The sequence below is a fragment of the Mesoplodon bidens genome (genome assembly GCF_964165515.1).
Source record: "Mesoplodon bidens genome assembly, contig: HAP1_SCAFFOLD_206, whole genome shotgun sequence".
Classification (NCBI taxonomy): Eukaryota; Metazoa; Chordata; class Mammalia; order Artiodactyla; family Ziphiidae; genus Mesoplodon; species Mesoplodon bidens.
The window spans coordinates 860,784-884,209 of NW_027672582.1; the positions used below are offsets into that span (position 1 = coordinate 860,784).

Below are 23,426 nucleotides of genomic sequence, written 5' to 3' on the forward strand. Positions count from 1 at the left end.
AGAAGACTTCAGCTAATTAAAGAAAACGCACCACAAGACTCAGATGAAAATACAGGTATATTCTGCTTTTGGAGGGAATAGGATGGGATGAATAAGGAACTTCATAATAGGAAATAGTAACTTCATAATAGGAAATAGTAAATTATACAGAAGTGACTTACATTCATTTGGTAAGTAACTTCTCATAAAAAGAACTGGCATTTACTTGATTTTGGGTGAGCATGTCAAGGTCTGTTTGTTTGTTTTCCTGATTCACATTTGGGTTGTTTTAATTGGGAAACAGTGCAAAGTAGCCTATTTGTATTTTTCTTGGTTTTCTACCTCAACTGAAAGTCCCTCCTACTTCCTGAATTATTTTTTCTACATAGACATGTAAAAAAAGCAAACAGAAATAGTCTCCACTGGGGACAATTGTGCTCTCTTCAACACCTGGGGACATTTGACAATGGCTAGAGATATTTTTGGTTGTCACAGGGGAGGCATGGGTGTTACTAGCATCTAGTGGGCAGAGGCCAGGGATGCTGCCAAATATCCCACAATGCACAGGATAGCTCCCCAAAACAAAGAATTGTCCAGCACCAAAATGTCAATAGTGCTAAGGCTGAGAAACCCTGCTCGGACCTCAGGTCTGGTGCCTTCCCTTCCAGTGTGAAGCAGAGGATTTTGCTGTCTAATGAAGAGGATACTATAATACTTTGGCTCTTGAACATGGTCTTATAGGTACCATGCTAGGTTCAGTCTATTCATTTGATCTGACCTTCAATTTAATGTCAATTAAAAATCTTGGTAACTTTAAGAAGTATTCAAAATGCAAACACTTTTAAACCTATAAAACTTGTTTATGTTTGGGCAATAACCTTATATTTTAAAACAGCTTATCTATTATCAAAAGCACATAAGTGAAAAGCCTAGAAGTAGTCATGTTGGAGACTAATGAAAATTAGACAATAATGTAAATTGAACTAAAATACTAGCATTGTACCTTAACTGGTGTTTACCTTGTTTAATTGCATTAGTGTTTTGACAGTGGACTGAAAAAAAAGTCTCTTGACATTCCTCTGACAGTGGTACACAGGGCTGTGTATATGATGAAATACTGAAACATAGGCTTCCTCCGGATTCCCTTTTTAAAAAATTCTCTAAGTTTATCTAGGATTAGCTCACTCTTTTTGGATGGAATCGAAACTTTTCTACCTTTACTTATAAATCTACACAGTGCAGTTTATAAAATATTAACTCTATAAATGTGAAATCAGTTGAAAACACCTGAGTATTTAAGTTCTCATTTTTTGTTTGTTTTTGAAACAAAGTTTCAGAGTGCTATTTTATGATGGTTCTAATTTTGGTAGTTCTTTTATGCACCCTCCCCATTTTTTTTTGTTAACAGACAGAGGAGACTCTTCAGATGACGTGTCTAGTGGTGACTCTCTAATAGACTGGCTTAACTGTTCTGGACAAACTGAAAATATGACAAGTGGACAAAGAGAAAACCAATCTTGGAGAGAAGAGAGCCAAATTAATCCTAAAAGTGATCAGTTCATATTCAGTTTAGAAATAAATGCTAACCTTGATAATGGGAGTCCAAATCCAGAGAATGAATATGTAGCGTCTGCAAGACTTCCCAGAAGAGAAAATATGGAAGACAGCCAAAGGCAAGTGGAAAGTCCACAATCTGAATCAATATTTACAAGACCATCTATGTCTGAACAAGATACAACTGAAACATTAATGGAATTCCCACCTACCACAAGTCAGAGAAGAGCAAGAAGTAGGAGCCCAGAGTATCGGAGAACCAGAGCAAGAATTGAAAGTTGGTCGCCTCCACGTTCACTTAGGGAAATTGTACAAAGATTGAGTCATAGTATACCCTCTCAGAATTTTGAGCAGCCTCTGCTAAGTGAGAATGCGAGATTTTCTAGAACTGAGCACCGAGAAATATTGACACAGCAAATGACTGGATTTGAGTTGCAAAATAGCGGTCTTATTGAAACTTCTAGAACAAGGAATGCCGTTCATGGAGAAAATTCTCCAGATACAACCAGCAGTGGTGAATCTTGGGGAATGAGGGAAATATATCCAACCATACCCTTCAATCTTGAAGTAGGACAAGTTCATTCTGGAGCATATTCTCAGAGAGACAGCAGAGCTAGTAGAACTCAGTTAACATCTGAGACACCAAACAACACTGTCACTTCTGAAAGTGAAGGAGGACTGAGGCATATGTATTCACATTCTGAGCAGGCAGGTGTGAGAGCTTATGTCAATACCATTAGAAATCCCGTTTGCAGAATGTTCAATACTAGCTTAAATGATACAACATCTGTTCCAATTCAGAGCACGTTAAGGCAGACAATGACAGAATTTAGTAACTCAAATAACCTTATGGACAGTGACAGTAATTTAGAGCATAGTGTCTCACCTCCAAGTCCAAACATGGAATGGCTAGAGTCACCTAATGGTAGTAGTAGTGGTACATTTGGTTCTGATTCAAATGCTAGCTATGATACCCATTCAAGTTCCACACTGAGTTGTCATTCAAGCCCCAATTGTACGTCTAGTTCCAGTTCTAGTCCTATTTCTGGTTCCAGCTCAAGTGATGAAAATTCAGGAATTAGATCACTGATGTTTGAAGGCAGTGAAGAAACAAACTTAGCAGCAGACTTATCATCAGAGACCAGGCAAGTGGGTAGACAAATTAGCCTAATAATATATGATGAAAGTGACTCTGGGTCCTCCCATGATCTGCAAACTACAGGACTCACCAAAGCACAGATTGACAGCTTGGCTGTAAGATCTTTTGGTGAAAATGATGCACTAAAAGCCTGTAGCATTTGCCTTACAGAGTACACAGAAAACAGCAAGCTTCGCATACTACCTTGCTCCCATGAATATCACAGTCACTGCATTGATCGCTGGCTGTCTGAGAACTCTACGTGTCCGATTTGTCGTAGGCAAGTAGTGGATTCCAATGAGAGTGAAAATCCTGATCGATGAATTCTCAGCTATATAAAGTGTTATAGGGCTTCCCTGGTGGCGCAGGGCTTGAGAGTCGGCCTGCCGACGCAGGGGACTGACAATAAAAATTAATTTCACACCATAGCAGTTCACTGAATTTCAATAAAAACTTAGCATGTGCACTGGGTTGGGATGTTCCTGATTCCATGGGAGAAATGTCTTAATATGATATAATGAATCTAGATAGATCCTAGTAGTATTATCTCGTCATGTAAATCCCAGACATCTCTTAGCCCTGTTCAATCCTGGTTGTGCATGCAGAGAAACAGAAACCCAACCAAATATCAATAATTAAGAAGCCATTTAAGACTACATTAGAGTCATTCACATAAAGAAGTCATGTTACATTCCTAGAATGCCATAAAAAGCTTTGAAACCCTTCTCTTCCTATCTCTCTCCACAGCAGTTTATCCCACCTCCCTAACACTACCTTAACGTTTCGCCTATTCCCCACTACCAATGTATCAGTCAGTTCTAGCTAAAAACTGATGGCACACTTTAAAAGAGTGATGGAATAGCATTTAATGAAGAGACTAAAGTGTGTAAGGAATGAAGGGAAACCAAGAGATGATGAAGTGCCCTGAGGCTAGCAGCTGTGAGAAGCCAGTATTATAACCACGAGGTTTGAAGGGGCATAGAGAGATAGCAGTTCCTGGAACCCAGAATGTCTTCGAGTTATAGGAGAAGCCCACCCAACAAGAGATGTAACCTTAGAAAATGGCATCCACTGCCAACCTAAAGTTTGGAAGGGGGCAGATCATGGAAATAAATACCCTTGCCTTCTTTCCTCCTGACTTCTAATCACTTATCAGTAGGTCATATTAACCCAACCCAACCTGAAGACACAGAGAGACTGGTCCATGAAGCTGATAAAGATCAGCCTCCTGGAATCACGAAGCAGGGTTAAGAAGGATGGCGAGTAGATCCGGTAAGCAAATCAGAGACCATCTACCACAACCAGCATTCCCAACTCTCTTCAAACCCAGCCTGTGTACGCTTTCTTGCCTCTTCCGCTTCCGCTTGTTCTCTATTCCACTCTATGACTCAGCTCTTTAACAACCCTCTCTATTTTCCTTTCATTTACTCAGATCTTGTATTTTTAAAAGTGATAAGATGACAAAGCCTTAGAACTTAATTACCTTTCTCTTAAACATGTCACACTTTGATTTGCTGTGATTGTAAACAACTAAGGATAAAGGGCAGTTATAGGTATGTCTTTAATTTTTGCTGCTTCAATATATTCAAGCTTCAATTTCTTTCTATATATGTTTAGTTCATATAATTAGTTTTTAAAACAGATTCTGATGTCTTATAAAGGGTTTTATGGTTTATATATGACTCTGAATCCTTGTGTGAATGACCCAAAGTAGCCAATTGCTGCTTGGAGCCTCACAAGCTGCAATATGAAAGCCTTAAAGGTAAAACTTGGCTTCAAGAAACATGTCTACATAGTTCAATTCTAATTGTCCCCAGTAAATCCCATCACCCAAAACCCCGAGTATTTGAAATCAAAATTTAGGTCATGCTTCCTTCCAACCTAAACATAGTGAAGGATTTTTCTCCTAATTCAGCCTGAAGGCTGTTTTTGGGGGGTTGTATTGGCCAGTCCAGAAAATTTTGCTTAAATTTTTCAATCCTGGTATAGGTGAGAGTACATTGTATTATAACCTAAAGCAGTAATCAGAAATTTTGTGCAATGTGCAACCTATACAAATGTAGGCAGTGTTAAGTATACACCTTCTCTAAAAAGTTAAAGTCAGCAACATCACTGACCTTTCTTTTCTCTGTGAATTGCTGGCAGCCACAGTATTTGCACATAACTACAACGTATAAATGGGGAGTGGTGGTGAAGTTTTTGAAAACATCTTTGAGGTAGCATATTTTTCACACAGAAGATATCTGCATGGCCAGAAATGAAGGCTTGGCTCAAACCTCTGAAATTTACATTAACTTCTGAAAGTTGTTTGAATACTCTGATTTTTAGGAAGTATTTTTGATATCAGATATACTTCACTTAAAGTGAGTAGAATAATTATAACAGTACTTGGCTTTCATACTATCCTAACAGATTAAAACCTTCCAAAGGATGATAATTGCTTAATTAATGCTTCAGTACATTCACATGCACCTTCTGTGGTCGACAGAATTCTAAGATGATGCCCAATGATCTTTGTAGGAGCCCCTCCCCTTGAGTATGAGACCTGTGAATGTGATGGAATATCATTCCCATTATTAGATTATGATATATAGCACAGTTGATTGGGAGATTATCCAGAGTGAGCCTGACCTAATCAGGGGAGCACTTAAAAGGCACAGAGAGGACTTCTAATCCAGATAAGATGGTTTATACTCCCCTCTCCCTACTCCCCCTTTATACGCACAACTATATATCCTAGAAATAATATGAGACAACCAAAGGAGATCTCTGAAAGGTCTAGAGAAGGTGAATTGCCTAGGGACCCTCAGAATGGATGAACAGCCTCATGGCAGGGCACCTTATGACCCTCTACCAACAAAAAAATGTGATCCAGGCCCAGCATTTCCTAACTCCCAACTTAGTAACAGGAAGTGGCTCAAAGAGGCTCTTCCTCCATCACATCAAATGGAAATCCCCCAAACACAAGGCGAGCCTTGCAGAACCTGCAACGACGAACAATTGGAAGCCCTGATGACACTAAGTGACCAGGGAAAGTGCTTTCCTTCCCCACTGGGCCTGAGATCCCCCTTCACCACCCAGACACGTCAGTGGCTAAGGGTCCCAGCAAAAGTGCTCCTACCACAAAAAGCTCCCGCCTGGACAATGCTCTCCTCAGATGGGCCTGAGACTCCTCTCCCCTCCCCAGAAACATCAGGCAACTTGCTGGTACCGGCAACGGAGATCCCTCCACAGAAAGCTCTCAACCTGGTAAGCACCCTCCACTCCTTACAGTCCAGGGAGACTCTGTCACAAGTGCCTGGCCCAGGAAGGACTCTTCATCACGTGTTCCAGAGATGCCCTTCCCTCACCAGAAGCACCAAGTGCCGTATCCTGGGGAAGCTACTTCAGACCCCATAAGCAGCATGAGAAGGGACCAGAGGTAACCCCACCTGCACAAGAGAAACAGACCAAAAGAGTACCACAAAGGGTCAGAAAATTAGGTTATCATGGAACCACCGTCCATAAAAGTACAGGAAATGTGTGCCAAACCTATAAAGAGTGAATGCCTGCTAAAAATTAAAAAAAACAAAACACTTTAAATAGGGACCAAAGTATCCTAACATAATAGCCAAAATGTCCAAAAGACAATAAAATATCACTACTTATACCAAGAACCAGATACATGACAGCTTGAATAAGATGGGACAGATGATGCCAACAGAGATGAATTAGATGTTAGAATTATCTGACAAGGGTTTAAAAATGCTGATTTCAGACCTTTAAGACCTCGAACACAGAACCTAGTCACTCCATGCCAGTATCCCCACCTATAGGACTGTGAGCTAATAAAGGGATGCTGTTTTAAGCCATTACATTTGTACTAATTTCTTATGCAGCAACAGACAACTAATACAACTTCTCAGCTAGGATCCATCCTGTACCTAGAAAATGATTAGAATGAGTCCTAGACAAGTAAATGGCTTAATGTCTTGGTTCTAGGCCCACTATAACATTATATTCTACCATTTTTCCCAAAAATGGAATCCCTAATTCCTGCTACTGAAGCTGCTAGAAGACAGTATCCTTCCTGTTTGAACAACCACCAATATCGTATCGCTCTAACTTTACTTCACATCACCCTATCTCATTCTACCAGTGTATGCTGCTTATATCATAAACCCAATTTAACACTCTGACTTTGAAACTATAGAGCCACTTATTTTTCTCTCAAAGCGATTGCTGAGTATTATATTGCTCTTACAAATCATATTCCTCTCTGTCTGCCCTGACAAATCAGAAATGGAGAAGATTTGTACCTGAATCTTCTGAGCTCAACCTGATACGTTTTTTACATTACAGTATATCAGTTTAAATACACAGCATCACTGTGGTTGTGAGCATAAATATTTCCATCTTAAGAATTTTCTCTGTATTTTCTTGGTAGTTTTTAAAACATTTGTTTATTTTGGCCTAATTCCAAAAAAAAACCCTTATCTGAATAACAAATTCTTTTTGAAAGTAGTTATAGCCTGTGGATAAGTTTTTGATAGCAATATAAAGTCTATCTTTTTTGGCTAACCCTGAAAATAAGTTGTGCTCTCAATATTCCATGAAGAATTAAGTATAAAGATTCTGTTGTAAATGCAAACAAGCCTGAGCATCGAACAACATGAACATCAAAACACTGCATGTACTGGAAAGTTCACAAAGAAATGTGACGTTTCTGTTAAGTAATATTACTTGTTATCCATATGCAATACTTTGAGATCTTCAGTATCTCCTTTACTACAATTAACCAAACATTTCATGTCTTTTCATTATTTGAGAGGTGAATGTATACTCCCTTCAATGAGAAGTTCCTGGTATGAGAATTTCGAATGGAAACTGAACTGCATTTCTTTTCTGTGACTTCATTTAAGATTTGAAAATTCTTTACCATCCTAACTCAGGCTTTCTCCCTATGAAATAAGAGGCTCTCCTTTGTGTGATATTCAAAATTCTCCATTTTTAAGCATCAAGCCAGCATCTTTAACATCACTGCAAAAATGTGGAGATTTGGAAAAGCATGTTGGGGAAAATCCTTTTTCTCTCATCCACCATTCGTAGAGGACAGACACTAATTATAAGCCAACTCTGGGCTCTGGGTTCTCCATTCTCACATCACTAGTCACAACACAGTTATCTACCACCCCTGGCCTTGTCATCTTCTATTCTGGAAGTGTATTTTTTTTTCTTTAGTATGACTTGTGACTATCTAAAACATTTTTTATTTATCTTGTGCTTGTTTTCTTCCCCATTCCTATCCCAAAATAGAAGCTCCAAAAGATTTTTCTTTTTTTTTAAATTACTACTACATTTCTAAAAACTAGAACAGTTACTGGCATATACACACACACACACACACACTGCTTCAGAATTTTTGGCCACTGTGAGCATCCCAGACTTATTTTTCACCCTTTATTCTCCAAAGAAAACCTATTTTAATACTGTTACCTACCATCCTGGATTTGATGTATTTCAACCTAGATCTCTCTCACTTACTTAACATATTTGTATAGGGTTTCTTGCCTATTAAGTTATAATATCTGCCAACCCTTTTCTAAATCACTATTCCAGGCATTCAATGCTGACCAAGAATGTGCCATGCCCAATGCTGGGTGCTAGGGTTATAGTTACGAAGTACAGCACTTATCATGAAGAAATGTATTACATTTTAAAGAAGGCAGCTGAATAAACATACAGTAACACTCTATGTCAGGGATGCCCTGACACAGATTCAGATACAGGATAAAATGGAATGATCTAGGAGGAGAAATCTACACTAATAATTCAAACGTCCTTAAAGTTGGGTTATATCTGAGTTGTATCTTACAGGACTAGTAGCAATTAGCCAATGAAATGAAGTCATTAATTTTATTCTAAGCAAAATAAACACTTCATGCAACAGTAAAGATGCATTGAAAATTTAGGGCTCAGTAAACAGTAAGTATGAGTCATCATGCTCTGGGGTAGAATAGGAAGAGATGTAAGTACATTAGCAAGAAATGAAGAGATGAGGCCAAAGAGGCAACAAGTGGTATTGTGTATCAGGCTGAAGAGTTGAACTAGATCTTCTAAGCAATGCACAATCAAGACAATTTTTCTAATAGGAATAAAATTTTTCAATTTTTAGAATGGTCATACTAGCAGGGATATGAACAGATTGTCAAAATTTAGGTTGTCCCACTTACGGAGTTACGGCATTAACTGGAAGAAAGAAGTATAAAGTCCTGATATAATGGTGAGACAGTTGAGATATGGATGCATATAGATTCAAGTAGTATTAAAGAAACACAATAAAATTTGGTGGCTGCTTGGATAATTTAAAGATGACCTTAAGTTTCTGGTTTAGGTGACTGAGTAGATGGTGAGAAGTTCCACTGATATAAGAAATGTAATATAACTTGTTTGTCATAGTAGAGGAATAGATGACAATTCAGCTGGAATCTCTGAGATTTGAGATGTCAGAGTGATATTTTAGTGGCAATGTTCATCTAGCTATCACGGAATATCAAGTATGCTTCTAAAATTAGGATAAAGATGCCAGACTGAAGTCAAAGAAGTATGAGGTATTGCCTGTGGAAGTGTGTTCCATGGTAGTAGTGGAGGGAGATGGATGGAATCCTTTGGAACAGGAGCAATTATAAAGTAGACAGACATAAAGAAGCTAGCAAAGATAATCAAGACAGAAAAATGAGAGGTGTAAAGATAATCATAAACACAGAGCTCATGGTCTTCATTCTTAAATATGAAGAGAAAACAAAATATCTCTAGATGTTAAGAAGAATGCAAACTCCTAGGAAAGCAAGGGTTTTGTAATTTTCACTACAATAGTCATAGCACCCAAAACACGGCCTTGCCCAAAGTAGATGTTCCATAAATATTTGTTGAGATATTTGAGATAGGCATGACATAAGAGAGAATAAGATAAATATTAAAAATAGCAAAATAAGTCCTGGGAGAAATAGGAATAATTCATGGACTAGGAAAGAACCTGAAAGGCTTAGTTTTACCATGAGCAGATGGAGACCTGCCACTATTCTAAACACATACAAATGTTGAAAGCATAAGTCTTTGGCAGGAACTGTAACAAACACACTGGCCATTATAGATCACCTGGAAACAGTCTTTACATATCTTTTTTAAAAGGCTCCTTTTTAAAAGAAAGAATTGGTAAGAGGGTGGTTAAATGCCTTTCTGTCAGGCTTTTTGTTTGGAGAAAAAGGTGTAGGTGAAGTAACTGCCCCACATAGATTCTCAGTCTACGTCTCCCTCTTGCCATCCTGAGTTACTCAGGAGTTCTGCTGGGCACATATATATCTCAGAAGCTGAAGCCCTCTCCTTGCATATTATAGTAGTGGGCTTCCCTTTCTTTCAGATTTCACCGTTATTATGATAGGTTTTTGAGAGGCAAAGGTAATGGCTACGTATGCTTACATTCACAAACATCTTGAAGCAGAGCCCATTTTCTTTTGTATTTTGAAATCCAATATAAAGGAATTTAAAAATTCAGCAAGAGGGAAAGGGTTTCAGAGTATTTGGACTTGAAAGAGTATATACCCATAACTTCATTTTTGCAAGAAAATTAGCTTCTTGAAACCTTATGCAATTGCTGCCATGGTCATTGTATTAATTTTAAGTTGTAATTTTAGAGAACACTTACAAATTAGTTTAAAGGCTAGAAAGGAATTTATTGACTCACAATACAACAAAGTTTGAAAGTGCCGATACTTTCAGACACAGGTAAGTGTGGGGGCCCAAAGGATATAAATAGAAAATGTTTCTCTGACTTGGATATTCTTCCCTCTGCAGTTTGTTTTGTTTGTTTTGTTTTGTTTTGTTTTGTATTATTTTGGGGAAACCTTTCTCCAAGGGGTGGCAAGAAAAATGACCAAATGCAACTCTATTTTTGTATATTACCAATTTACTGAACCCAGGCAAAGAGACAGCCTTTATACAAAAGACTGACTCAGCTTGGGATTTCTGTTAAAACCTCAAGTTCAGGGAATTCTAACTGGCCAGGTCTTGGTCACATGCCCAGCACGAGAATATGGAGGTGGGATCTCCAAGCCAAACCAGATGGAAATGTGGACAAATTCACCAAAAGTAGCAATGAAGGTCTTGTAAGGGTTCTCTTTTGTTTTTCACACTCTTCTGGAATCAATTCTGGTGGTATATATTTTACTAGGAAATAATCAATTTCATCCAGTTTTTAGATTTTTACAGCATATTTATGTTCAGTGCATCATCCTAAATTTAATATATTTCCCTTTGTGTTATTTTTCTTTCTGTTCCTATACTTTATACCTTGGCTTTCTCCCTTTTTCCTTGATCAGAATATCAAATGACATTCGATAAACTCTATATTAAGGTTTGGTGGGACAAGTAGAACCACTAGAAGGACTTTATTATAGAGATTAAACCTTACATGATAGTGGGGCTTTGTTAAGCAGTCTATGTAAATCCACTGTCCCTGCCTCTTGGTGCCAGTCCTGAAGTCAGTAGGGCTGGATGTCAGGAATGAGAGATGATCTGAAGTTAGAAGATCAAGGATAAGCTGGAACCTTCAAAGATAAGCTATAATCCAACTAGAAAAATGAACTGAACACCATATTAAAAGGATTATACATCATGGCCAAGTGGGATTTATTTGTAAAATGCAAGGATGGTTCAACATACGATAATCAATCAATGTGATACACCACATTAACAGAATGGAGGACAGAAAAACCAGATGATCATCTCAACTGATGCAGAAAAGGCAGAAAAAATATGTTCATTGGAGTTCAAAACTCCATAGAAAGTTTAAATAACATATTTGATAAAACTGAATTTGAATTATATAAGTTGAAAATAAGCCAGAAAAAATGATGAGATTAAATGAAAATGTGAATGATAAAGGAATAAAGGATAAAATGGAAGACCCACATTCATCTAATAATATTTTTAGAAGGTGAGATTAGAGTGAATTTAACAAGTATTTGAAGAAATAGTACTTCTCAGAGATTAAGTTAGAAATAAATCCTCCGATAAAAGAAGTGCATGGAGTCACCAGTAAAAGAAATGAAAACAAATATATGACTATATCCTGTATCGTATACCTCACCTCAGCCTGATCCTTCCTTTGTTCCACATTAAAAGAATGTGCAACACTGGCAGACTACTTATATATACAATCTGACAGTGTCTCACTGTGTTCATGATTCCAACAAATCTATCCTCCACCTCTCTCCTTACTCCAGCAGGTGAGAATATTCCTAAAGCAACCCTTTCAGTTCTCCCACAGGCTAAACCCATGGATGAATTCTTTCTCCTTTCTTCACATTCCCTCCCCATAATTTTGAGATCCAGTTTACAGAACTTCCAGAGGTCAAATCCCAGCTTGATCATGCATTCTCATATTGAATCGCCAGCCTTCCCTGCTTCCCTGCTTTTGCCCTGCAATCCGGTTCACTTGCATTGTACACTCTAATTAAATAATAGCACATAAACTCTTGGCCTGAGGCTCTGCTTTCTGGGGAACCAAGGCTAAAATGCAGCTGGTAAACCACATCACATAATGGCAAAGAGGAAAGTCTACAAAGCAACTTGGAAGAAAGAAAGAATATCAAATAAAAAGAGCAATGAGACTAGTAGCAATCTTCTCATCAGTAACAATAGATGCCAGAAGATAACTGAAAGCACTATCCTTAAAGTACTAATGGAAAAATCACTCTTAACCTAGAATAGAACATTTAACTAACCATATTAAAAAATGAAAGAGATGACATTTTCAGACAAAGAGAGAAATTTCTACCTATAGATCTTCAATACTAAAACTTCCAAGGAATAGGTTTCTTACTGAAGGGAATTAAACTCACCGTGAAGAAGTGGGATTAAAGAACAAACTGAGCAAAGAAAGTGATATACATGTAGATAAATCCAAGAAGTTTAACTGTTAAACACTGTGTAATTGTGTGACTAATTTGGGGGCCAAGTCAAAAATAAAGTGCAATTCAATGGAATATTACTCAGCCTTAAAAAGAAACGAAATTGAGTTATTTGTAGTGAGGTGGATGGACCTAGAGTCTGTCATACAGAGTGAAGTAAGTCAGAAAGAGAAAAACAAATACCATATGCTAACACATATATATGGAATCTAAGAAAAAAAGAAAGGTCATGAAGAACCTAGTGGTAAGATGGGAATAAAGACACAGACCTACTAGAGCATGGACTTGAGGATATGGGGAGGGGGAAGGGTAAGCTGTGACAAAGTGAGAGAGTGGCATGGACATATATACACTACCAAACGTAACATAGATAGCTAGTGGGAAGTAGCCGCATAGCACAGGGAGATCAGCTAGGTGGTTTGTGACCACCTAGAGGGGTGGGATAGGGAGGGTGGGAGGGAGGGAGACGCAAGAGGGAAGAGATATGGGAACATATGTATATGTATAACTGATTCACTTTGTTATAAAGCAGAAATTAACACACCATTGTAAAGCAATTATACTCCAATATAAATGTTAAAAAAAAAGAAATTAGAAACTAAAATAATAATAATAATAAATAAGTACAATTAAAATAGAGATGATCATTACATGGAGATGATATAAAATACAATCAGAACCAATGCTTTGAAACTCATCAATTTTGCTTTCTGTAAGGGTTAGAGCTATTAAATATAAGACTGTGATCACTCAAGTAGGAATGTTAGACCTTTAATTATTAAAAATCTAGAATTAGAATAGATAAACTCCAAATCTGTTGAGGGGAAAAACATAACATTGAATGAAAAATGCAAGTTACAAAAGGAAATATATTATTTATGCAAGTTCAAATTATAAAAGAGTAGAATAGGATTTCTAACTATAAACAAATTCTTGATTTACAAAAATATGGATGCTAGAGTATAGTCAAACTTTAGACAGTGTGTAACTAAGCAGCAAGGAAAATGCCATGGACTTTGAGAGCTTTCATGTGTATCACTAATATTTTATTCTAAAACAAGGTACCAATCAAATAGGGAAAAATCACATCTTGACTCTGAGTTTTGGATATACTAGTGATTCTGTGCTGTTTTATTAAGTTTAAATAGTTATAAACAGTAAAAGTTAAAAAAAAAACTGTAATGGATCAATGTCCTTTACTAAGTCCTGAGTCTTAGATCCTGCTTTCTCCTCCTCCTTGGACCAGTCCTTCTCTCTTCCTCCTTTTCCTTTTATCTCTAGTACATAACCTTGTAAATGGAACATAGTAAGTACACATTAAACATGTGTTGACATGAATAATTCACATGAATGAGCTTTGCAAACTAAAGCCATTATCATAAACATAAACTCCTCACAAAATAGCACAATTGTCTTCCAAGAAGTGAACCACTATAATAAACTCTGTTATGTGCTACAGAGTGCCTCAACATTAGTAAATGTGAAAATATGTACCATAATTAGAAAGCTATCTTGAAGAGCATTAAAAACCAAAGAAACAATTAACCAGCATCAGTATATTAGGTAAAAATTGCTTTGTTAGATGTCTTTCCAGAAAACTGCTAGACTACAGAAAATTGTAGACTGAGGAATTTTCTAAATATGATTCTGACGTGAATCCTGTAGACCTATTTTTGCAAATAAAAGTTTCTGTAGAGAAAGTGACATCATATAACACTGGTGGAACCAAAGCTTTTATGACTAAAGTGCACAATTACTGGTGCACAATTATATATAACTTTGGTGGGAGACTATTAAATATCTAGCATGCGAAGGTAATCTATTAATCTAAGAGTATAATTTTTAAGAGAGGTGAGAGTAGAAGGCCAATTTTTTTTTTATAAATTTATTTATTTATTTATTTTTGGCTGTGTTGGGTCTTCGTTTCTGTGCGAGGGCTTTCTCTAGTTGTGGCAAGCGGGGGCCACTCTTCATCGCGGTGCGTGGGCCTCTCACTGCTGCGACCTCTCCTGTTGTGGAGCACAGGCTCCAGACGCACAGGCTCAGTAGTTGTGGCTCGCGGGCTTAGCCGCTCCGCGGCATGTGGGATCCTCCCAGACCAGGGCTCGAACCCGTGTCCCCTGCATTGGCAGGCAGATTCTCGACCACTGCGCCACCAGGGAAGCCCAGAAGGCCAATTTTTATGAGAGCATAAATGCTATCAGAATTGCACTTGCGTTACTATTATAAAGTAGGACACTCGCAGGTACAGAAAAATAGGTTTCTCAAGTGTGGAATGTGAAAGAAAGAACAATGGAAATTTTAGCTTTTTGAACATAAAAATGTGAAATATATGCTTTAGCAATGAAAATGAAACTACAAAATAATCGTTTTTATTAAAAATATTTTCTTTCCAGTTACTAGGTCTTGCTAGAATACTTTTAACCCGATCATTTAATTCCCATTTCAATCCATTCTATACACCCGATTTGGTTATGATTTCTAAAAGTAATATGTATTCCCCCCCAAACCGCAATATTTCACACAATATGAAAAGAGAATATTAAGCTTACCGTGAGATTGAGTAAAACCTATCATTATGCAGTGTCCTCATAATGAGATTGCATAGTATAAAAAGAACAAAACAGAATTGAAATAATGTATGAACATCCATATGTTACAGTTAGTTCTACTTGGGTGACACATTATACAATAATTCCGTGAAATTAATTGGAGAGAAATATCTCAAGACTTGAAAAAAAATCCAAATTCACAGACGTTAATCTACTCTAGCATTAATTTTACTACTGTTCTTTAAAAATACTGTGAACCTTTCTTGAAAATCTATTCTAAGTCAAACTCTCTTTCATAGTCAACTATGATTTTTGTACATTTATTCGATGGACTCAAGGAGAGAACTGAATGCTGATATCAGAATGTCCCTTGAGTCCACAGATAGATTCATTGACAATCATCTATATACATAACAAAAAAACATGAGCTGATACTCACTACACGCAACACTTTTGGTATTCATACTTAGAGTGTTTCCTTCAAATTGACGTTCCATAGATTTTTGGTATGCAATTATTTATGGAAAAAAGATGAAATATTAAAATCTATAAAATCGCATAAATACACATACAGTTGATAATGTCTATAAGCAGTTAAACCAAACTTTTAATTCATATTTTATTTTTTGCATTTTTGTGAGAAAAGTATCAAACTCAAAGAAAAGTTGAAAGACCAGTATAATGAATAAATATATCAACTATTAATGTACCACAATGCCAGTTTTCTCTCTCTCTCTCACTCTCCAAACACAGACACACACACACACACACACTCACACACACCTATGTCTCTTTTATCAAACAATCTGATATTAGCCTGAGGATATTATACTTCACCTCTAAATACTTCATTATGCCTGTAATGAGGATACAAACCCATATCACCACTACCACACATCCATCTTGGCTAAGAGATGTACATGAACACGGGAGGACCCTGAGGTATACCAAATATGGACTCAGAACCAGGCAAAGCAAGATGATTGGTCAAAGGAAACCTGGAAGAAATTCCCCATAAAAGTGATTCAGACTACCAAGTGAGCGCAACTCTCTCTGAGCCCGCCCATGTGTCTAGCCACATGTATTCTTTGTCCTCCTAATAAACACTTTACTTGTTTCACTACTTTCCATCTCTGTGGAAATTCATTTCTACACAGCACACAGGCCAGGAACTTGTCACTGGCCACTAGTCCCTGGTGGTCTAGTGGCTAGGATTTAGTGCTTTCACTGCCCCGGCCTGACTTCAATCTCTGGCCAGGAACCAAACTCCTGCTTCAAGCAGCTGCAGGCTGAGGCCACCTGAGATGAAAACAGGGGCAATGTTTATCTTGTTTAAGATCATGTCTTGTTAAAAAACAAAGTTCAACTGAGTAAATTTGAAAATCTGATTGGCCTTATTTGATGCTTTATGAATTGGGCAGCATCTCATCTAGTAAATAGAAGGGCACTTTGAGAAGTTTTACAGAGTGGAAGGTTTTTATAGAAAGGAGGGTGGGCAAGAAAGTCATTAGCAAAAGAAAAAAAAGGTTATTTGGGACCAGTACTATCTTCTCTTTGTAGGGAAGGGAAGCCTTGAGTTTATCATGCAGATTGCCTCTTCTTCTTGGTTTGGGGGAGATGGAGAGGGCCCCTGTGATAGATTACCATATTGGTGCCAACCAGAAAATTCCAGATTTCAGAATTAAGATAACATTTCTGGTGAAGGTCGAAATTGCAAGTAGGTTAGGTATTAAATATATGCGTGGTATCGTGGGCTTCAGCACAAATGAAACCATTTTGTGTCAGTGGTTTTCCTCCTTAATAGTCCCTAATGCAGAGCTAGCAGAAACACAACAAAGATTTGTGAAAAAGGAAATGAGTGCCTAACTCAATTGGTCAACTGGTGTAAAGAATGTGGCATAAGAATAAAAAGATCTAGAGAGCAGATGAAAGAAGCTTTTGTTTATATTTTTAAAAGGAATGTCTTCTGTGTTTTCAAATTACTGCAAATCTAATCAGCAATGTTGATGTGACTCTTAAAAATGATGCTTTGTGAAAGGTTAGAGAAAGGAAAAACAAGAAAAAAATAAGGATGTTTGGCATTCTGGATGTTGGCTAAATGGCAATTTCATCACTAAGAACATATTTTATTCTATTGTCATGATATATGGGTAATATATGTAAAGATATATTTATATGTCATACATAATATATATTTCCTTTTAATCACCCCTATTGGGGTACAATTTACATACAACTAATAGCACTCATGTTAAGTGTATAGCACAGTTAGATAAATTTTGACAAATATGTACAGTTGTGTAATCACTACCACAATCATGATACAGAAAATTTCCATTACCCAGAAAGTTTCCTTAGGCTGCTTTGTGGTCAATCCTCACCTTCCTAAAAAAGTGATATGATGATTTGCTTTCAGTGACTATAGTTTTCCCATTCTCAAATTTCCATAAATAGAATCTAACAGTGTGTCTTTGGTTCCTGTTTTCTTTCACTCAGCATGTTTTGAGATTCATCCATGTTATGTATATTAAGATTTCATTCCCCTTTATTGCTGATGTGAATTACTCATTCACTTGATGATGAACATTTGAGCTGTTTACAGTTTGCAGCCTTAACCTTTATGAAACCATCGGGATTTCCATTAGAATTCTTTAATTTCTTACCCAATTCAACGGTATGATTTGAAAGTTATCAGAAACCTGCACTTGTCAGAAAGTCTTTAGTATGAATCTTCCTGAAGATGAAGCATTTTTGCAAAAGCATCTATGAATGATAAAAAGACTTAAAAAGACACAGTTAAAGAGCTGGTTAAAATGCAATTGACAAAAAAAAATTGTTTACTGCTGTAACATACAAATTTGACATATTCAAATTTTAGAAATTTTATTTAATTTCATATAACATAAGAATATCTATATTAATGATATTTAGTATAATCTAAATGGATAACCTAAGAAGGTTGTAGATACATTTATCTCTAATCAATTGACAGTGCCTCCCATAACATACCAAATCATCCTAATTAGTTTAATATCTCTCTTTGAGATGACTTAGGGGTCCTCTGAAACATCCCAAAGGTATCTAGAGGTCAAAATATCTTTCATTAGGATTCTATCCTTGAGAAGTTTATCCAAAATGTTAAAAAGTTTCAAGACACTTGGTCAAATAGGATTACAGATCACTGTGAAACAATGCTTATGCATTTAAGCAAAGTTACAATGAAAGATTTTAAAAGCAAGTACAGAAAGTTATAACAGATTATTTAAAAGGTAAAGAAAATTTACAATCTTAATCAAAAGCAAATCAATATTCCAAGAAAACTTTTTTCTCTTAACAGAGAGAGAAAAAAATTTTAAGTTTTTGTACCACTTTACTTTTAATCTTAAAATTCATTTACTCCATTAAATTCATTCTAATCTTAGTGAGTCCTGACAACACATAGAATTTCTTTCTAAAGATTACTTTTTCCCCAGAAATCTACAACTTTCTATATTCATATTAACTTGCCCTTTATTTTATTTCCTCTTTAGAAATAACCAGCTTTAAGACAAAATTACTTCCTTTTTCTTTAACAAAATAAATTCCTATTCTTCATACCTTCTTTTAATGAAAACACACCTCCTATTACCCTGTATACGAAAATGTTCTCATTATTTCTAGTGGCTTTAATTACATATTTAATTAGAATTCTCAAGTCTTAAAAACCTAAATTCCTAGTGAAAATTAAGAAGTAAGCAATTATGAGCTGTTCTTTACATTAGCATTCTGTAGATTGGCAAATTTATAAATAAATGCTATTTATAATTTCTAAAAATATGTACTTTCTTAGGGAAAATGTCTCAGTGTGACACCAAACATATTTATTAATAGTCTTAAATATCTTTACTTTCTCTGTAAAAGGAAGCCAATGTTTAGTAATTAATATTTCAGTATATTATTTTATTTGGAAAAGACCTCGATATTCAATGAATTCTCATCATTTAGCTTAATTTAGTTAAACTCTAAAATTTCAAGTTACTAAAACTTCCAGAAAAGCTATTTTTAAGTAGACATTCCTAAAACATAATTATTCCCAGAGTTCACCTAAAAACTCTTGTCTCATTTACCTCTGTTTTATTCACTTGTTCTCAAAAATTATGTTTAGATTACCCAAGAAAACTTTATGAGACATTAGACCAAGTCAGCCATTATCCCAAATTTAATATTGAATATTTTTCAGATCACATGAATCTGAAATTCATTCAACTTAGTTTCTTTTATATTTCTGAGCATTTCTGTAAGTGCTTAATTTCCTTTAAGTCAATTAAATAGAGCTCATTTACAAACTAACTTTGATAATACCATCCAAAGGAAAAGAGATATATTTATAATGTACACATGGACATACATACATTCCAGACAAACGAGATCTCACAGTTTTCCTGCCTGAGTTTAAAAAGGACTCTTCTCCTTTTTTTTCCCCCTCAGTCTCAGGAATTGGCGATGGTATAGACAAGAGTGAGTGAGAGTACATTAGAGCCCAGGGTAGAACATTTACATTTCAAAGTCACAGGGAGAAAAATGTAAGTTCCTCCTAGTAAGATTTGTTTCCTTCTGGTCAGAATAGTGAAGAGATACTTTTAACAAGCCAGCTTTTTCATATGCAAAAACAAGTTTTAGAATGTCAAAAAGTGCCCTATCTGGGGCATTATTCTCCAGAGCCTAAAGAATACTGTGACCACATGATTTTAGAAAAATATCACCTTCTCCTTTTCATGGGTATGAGCCCGTGAAACTAAGAGCTAAGAATTTCCCAATTCTGCAAAATACACCATAGGGAATATAAGATGAAACAGAGCTCTGATTACCCCTTCTCAGTTGTTTATGGCTGGTAATCTTAAAATCTCAAACAAACAAACAAATGTAGTCTCTCAGGGTTTCAAACTCCTAAGCCCAAAAGGGAAAATCCCAACAAATGTTTAGCCACTGACAGACCCAAATGGCTAAGAGAATGAATACCCTGGTATTATCACACACAAGTTCCACTACTTACTAGAGAAATCTCAACCAGCAAAGCATGTGTCTTTTTCCCTTTACCACAGAAATCAAAAGTGCCATGGGCCAATGATGCCTGGTCAGTGGCAAGTGTTCAGGGCCATCTCTGAGACAAAGGTGTTCAAGCAGCTGCTGAGTCGTATCCATGAGCTGCCACTGGTCAGGGGCCAGTGTGCTATGGTTGAGATGCCCACTAGGGATGGTGGCCCTTTCATAGTTGCCCAAATTATTGCCAAACCAAACACAGATTCACTCACTCAATGCAGAGCAAAGCCAATCTACTGATACCAGTTGTGGTGAAGGAAAGTACAGTGTTTATTTGCAGGATGCGAAGCAAGGATAACAAGCAGCTAATGCTCAAAAGACCCAAACTCCCTGAAGACTTTTGGGCAAGTGTTTCTAAAGACAACATTAGGAGTGAGGGTCTCAGGGTGAATTATCAGTTCATGGACATTCTTTTGATTAGTTGGTGGAGAGGTGACAGGGTGATGTTTTGGGAACCTTATTCATCAGCCTTCTTGTTCCAGCCAGTCTGGGACCTACATGCTTGTGATCAGCATGTAGTCAAATCCTCCATCAGGTGGAGAGCCTTAGCGTCTACAGAAAACGCTCAAGTGTCGTGGTCCATACGTGGGTTGGAAAAGAATTTCCAGACACAAGGCAGAACGTAAAGAAGATAAAATTTATTAGAGGAAAGTGTCTCTGCCAGAACAGCAGGCTGACTTCCTAGTAGTCTGGGGGAGTCGACCCCAAACATGTGCTATTGATCAGTTTTTATAGCCAGAAAACAAAGGAATGCTCCAAGTTGAAAATTTCATTTACTGATTGGTCGAGGCACATATACTTTCCTTTTATAGGGTGGCAGTGGGACAGGGAAGGTGCCTTTTCTTATTTGGGACAGGTCTCATCGCCCAGCTGGGCTCAGGAATTTCATAACCATCACAACATGGTGGGGAGGGCAATTAAGGGTCTGATAAGGGGTGTAACGCTGACACTTTTTCAGAGAGGGTTGTCCTTTGTCCTTGAAGCACCATTGTCCTTGGAGCACCACATCAAGGATATGTGTCAGACTGTTATCTATATCCCTTGAGGAGAAAGGGATAGAGACAACACTGTTTTTCAATCTCTTGTTACTTTTCTTGCTTGACTGCTTTTCCTTTGTTTCTGAATTTGGTCAGTTCTATAATCATTAACTGCTCTTTGGAAATCAAGGGAGGCCTAGGAGACTAAAGCTTTGTTCTACAAACAAGAAGCAGGGAACACTGGGAGTCTGTCACTGGGAAGGCCCCACAGGATTCTACTCAGTTTCACAATCATGAATAAAGTTGTTTCTATGAACGTTCATGTACAAATTTTGTGTGGACATATTTTTCTCATTTAAATTCCTAGGGGGTGAAATTAGGGGGTTGTATTAATGCCAAACTGTTTTCCAAAGTAGTACATCATTTCACATTTTCTTCAGGAATGTATGAGACTTCTGGTTGTTCTCCATCCTTACTAACATTTGATGCTACCAATCTTTTTAATTTTAGTCATTCTAGCAGATGTGAAGTTATTTGCATTGTGGTTTTAATTTTTCTTTGATGACTAATAATGCTGAACATTTTAAAATGTTGCTTATTTACCATTCATGTGTCTTCTTTGGTTAAGTGTCTTATTAAATTTTTGGCCCAATTTAAATTAAATTGTTTGTCTACTAAGTAGTGTTTTAGTAAAAGCTGGAGAAGAAGCCAGTTTGGCTGGATTACAGAAAACAAGGGGGAGAGTGGTAGGAATGAGGCCAAGAGAGACATGGGAGAAGGGGAGAACAGATCAAAAAGGACTTTGAGGCCTTGGTGAGAACTTTGGATTTATTGTAATTAAATTGAATTCACTGGATGATTTTGAGTCTAGAGTGGCACAATCAGGCTTAAATTTTAAGGGACCACTTTGGCAGCTCTGTGAACAGGCCAGAGGAACAGGAGTAAACACAGGATAGACTAGGAGGTTATTGCAGCAGTCAGAAAGAGAGAAACTGGTTAGTTGCAGTTCTGAATGACCTTTCCCCTCACTCTTGTTCCTAACATTCGAAACTGCATAATTTCAGATGTGGAAGACTGAGAAATTTCCTGGATTTTCTCAACAGAATATTGACTTACTCAAGGCCTTTAAGTGGAACACACTCTACTGAGGGTTGAGAGAAAGCTGACAATAGTGGCTTGCCTAGCTTAACTCCGTGGTTATGCTTGTTAGTTGTGGTTGCAATATTATGGTTGTGTGACTCTTTGGTTAGTATTCACTTTCTCCATCTTGGAATATACGTTTGATGAGGATGGAAAAATGATCTCTGTTTTTAACTCACCATTGTAGCCTCAGTTTGAGCACAGTGCCTGCCAATTAGCATTTAGTCAATGGGTTTTTTTGTAGGGGAGTGAATGTGTGTATGTGTGAGGGAGAGAGAGAAGAGTGGCAGAAACAGAGAGGGGGAAGAGACAGCCATAGGGACAAGGGAACAAGTCCATATTGCAAAAGAACAGGACAATATTTTCTGTGAGTAGAATACTCAGAGCCTGTGTACTGTGTTCTTTTCTACTTTCTCAGGTTAGATTTATCCCTTCATAAATTTTCTTTATCTTATCCAAAATGAATCTACATTTTTTTTCCTTATAAGTATAAAGAAAAAGATTTTTTTGGGGGAAAATTTTTAATGTCTCACTACAATTCAAGTACCATACATGTCTCTTTCTATTATTTGTATATCTTGAAAATATACCAGCATTATTGTCTAACACAAAGGAGGCACTAAATAAGTTTTTCTTTGAAACATTGGTACTATAAATTATAAGAGACAGGAGCCATGTTTTCACAGCTCTGTTTCTTGAGCACCCAGCCCAACGGTATTGTGGAGATGGAATAACAATCGCCATGAGCACAGGTCACTGCTGACAAAGGGACTTGCTTTCTCTCTAAACCATTTGACTTTGTTGGTGCCCAGGGCAGGATGCTCCAAAATATGCCTCAGTGGAATATTACTTTGAATTAAAGTTACTGAAGAAATGACTGATGCAAGAGAGACACACTGACCTTCCTATCTGTCTCCATGAAAGCAGGAAATTAATATCTCATGTGACTGGTGCCCTCCCTCTACCAGGAGGTAGAAAGACATCATTAGCACCAGAGATAGGGAATGCAGGGTCAAGATGGCTGTATAAACCTTGTTACTTCTTTAACTCAAGAAGG

The 23,426-nt window shown here is 37.0% G+C and overlaps 1 protein-coding gene across 1 annotated transcript; it reads left to right on the plus strand.

Moving 5' to 3' along the window:
• Positions 1-1,199: 1,199 nt before the first annotated feature.
• On the plus strand, positions 1,200-3,485 carry LOC308609958 (E3 ubiquitin-protein ligase RLIM-like). The gene has a single exon (XM_081259226.1). The coding sequence runs from the start codon at positions 1,357-1,359 to the stop codon at positions 2,992-2,994; it is 1,638 nt and encodes a 545-aa protein (XP_081115352.1). The 5' UTR covers positions 1,200-1,356; the 3' UTR covers positions 2,995-3,485.
• The last annotated feature ends 19,941 nt before the right edge of the window (positions 3,486-23,426 follow it).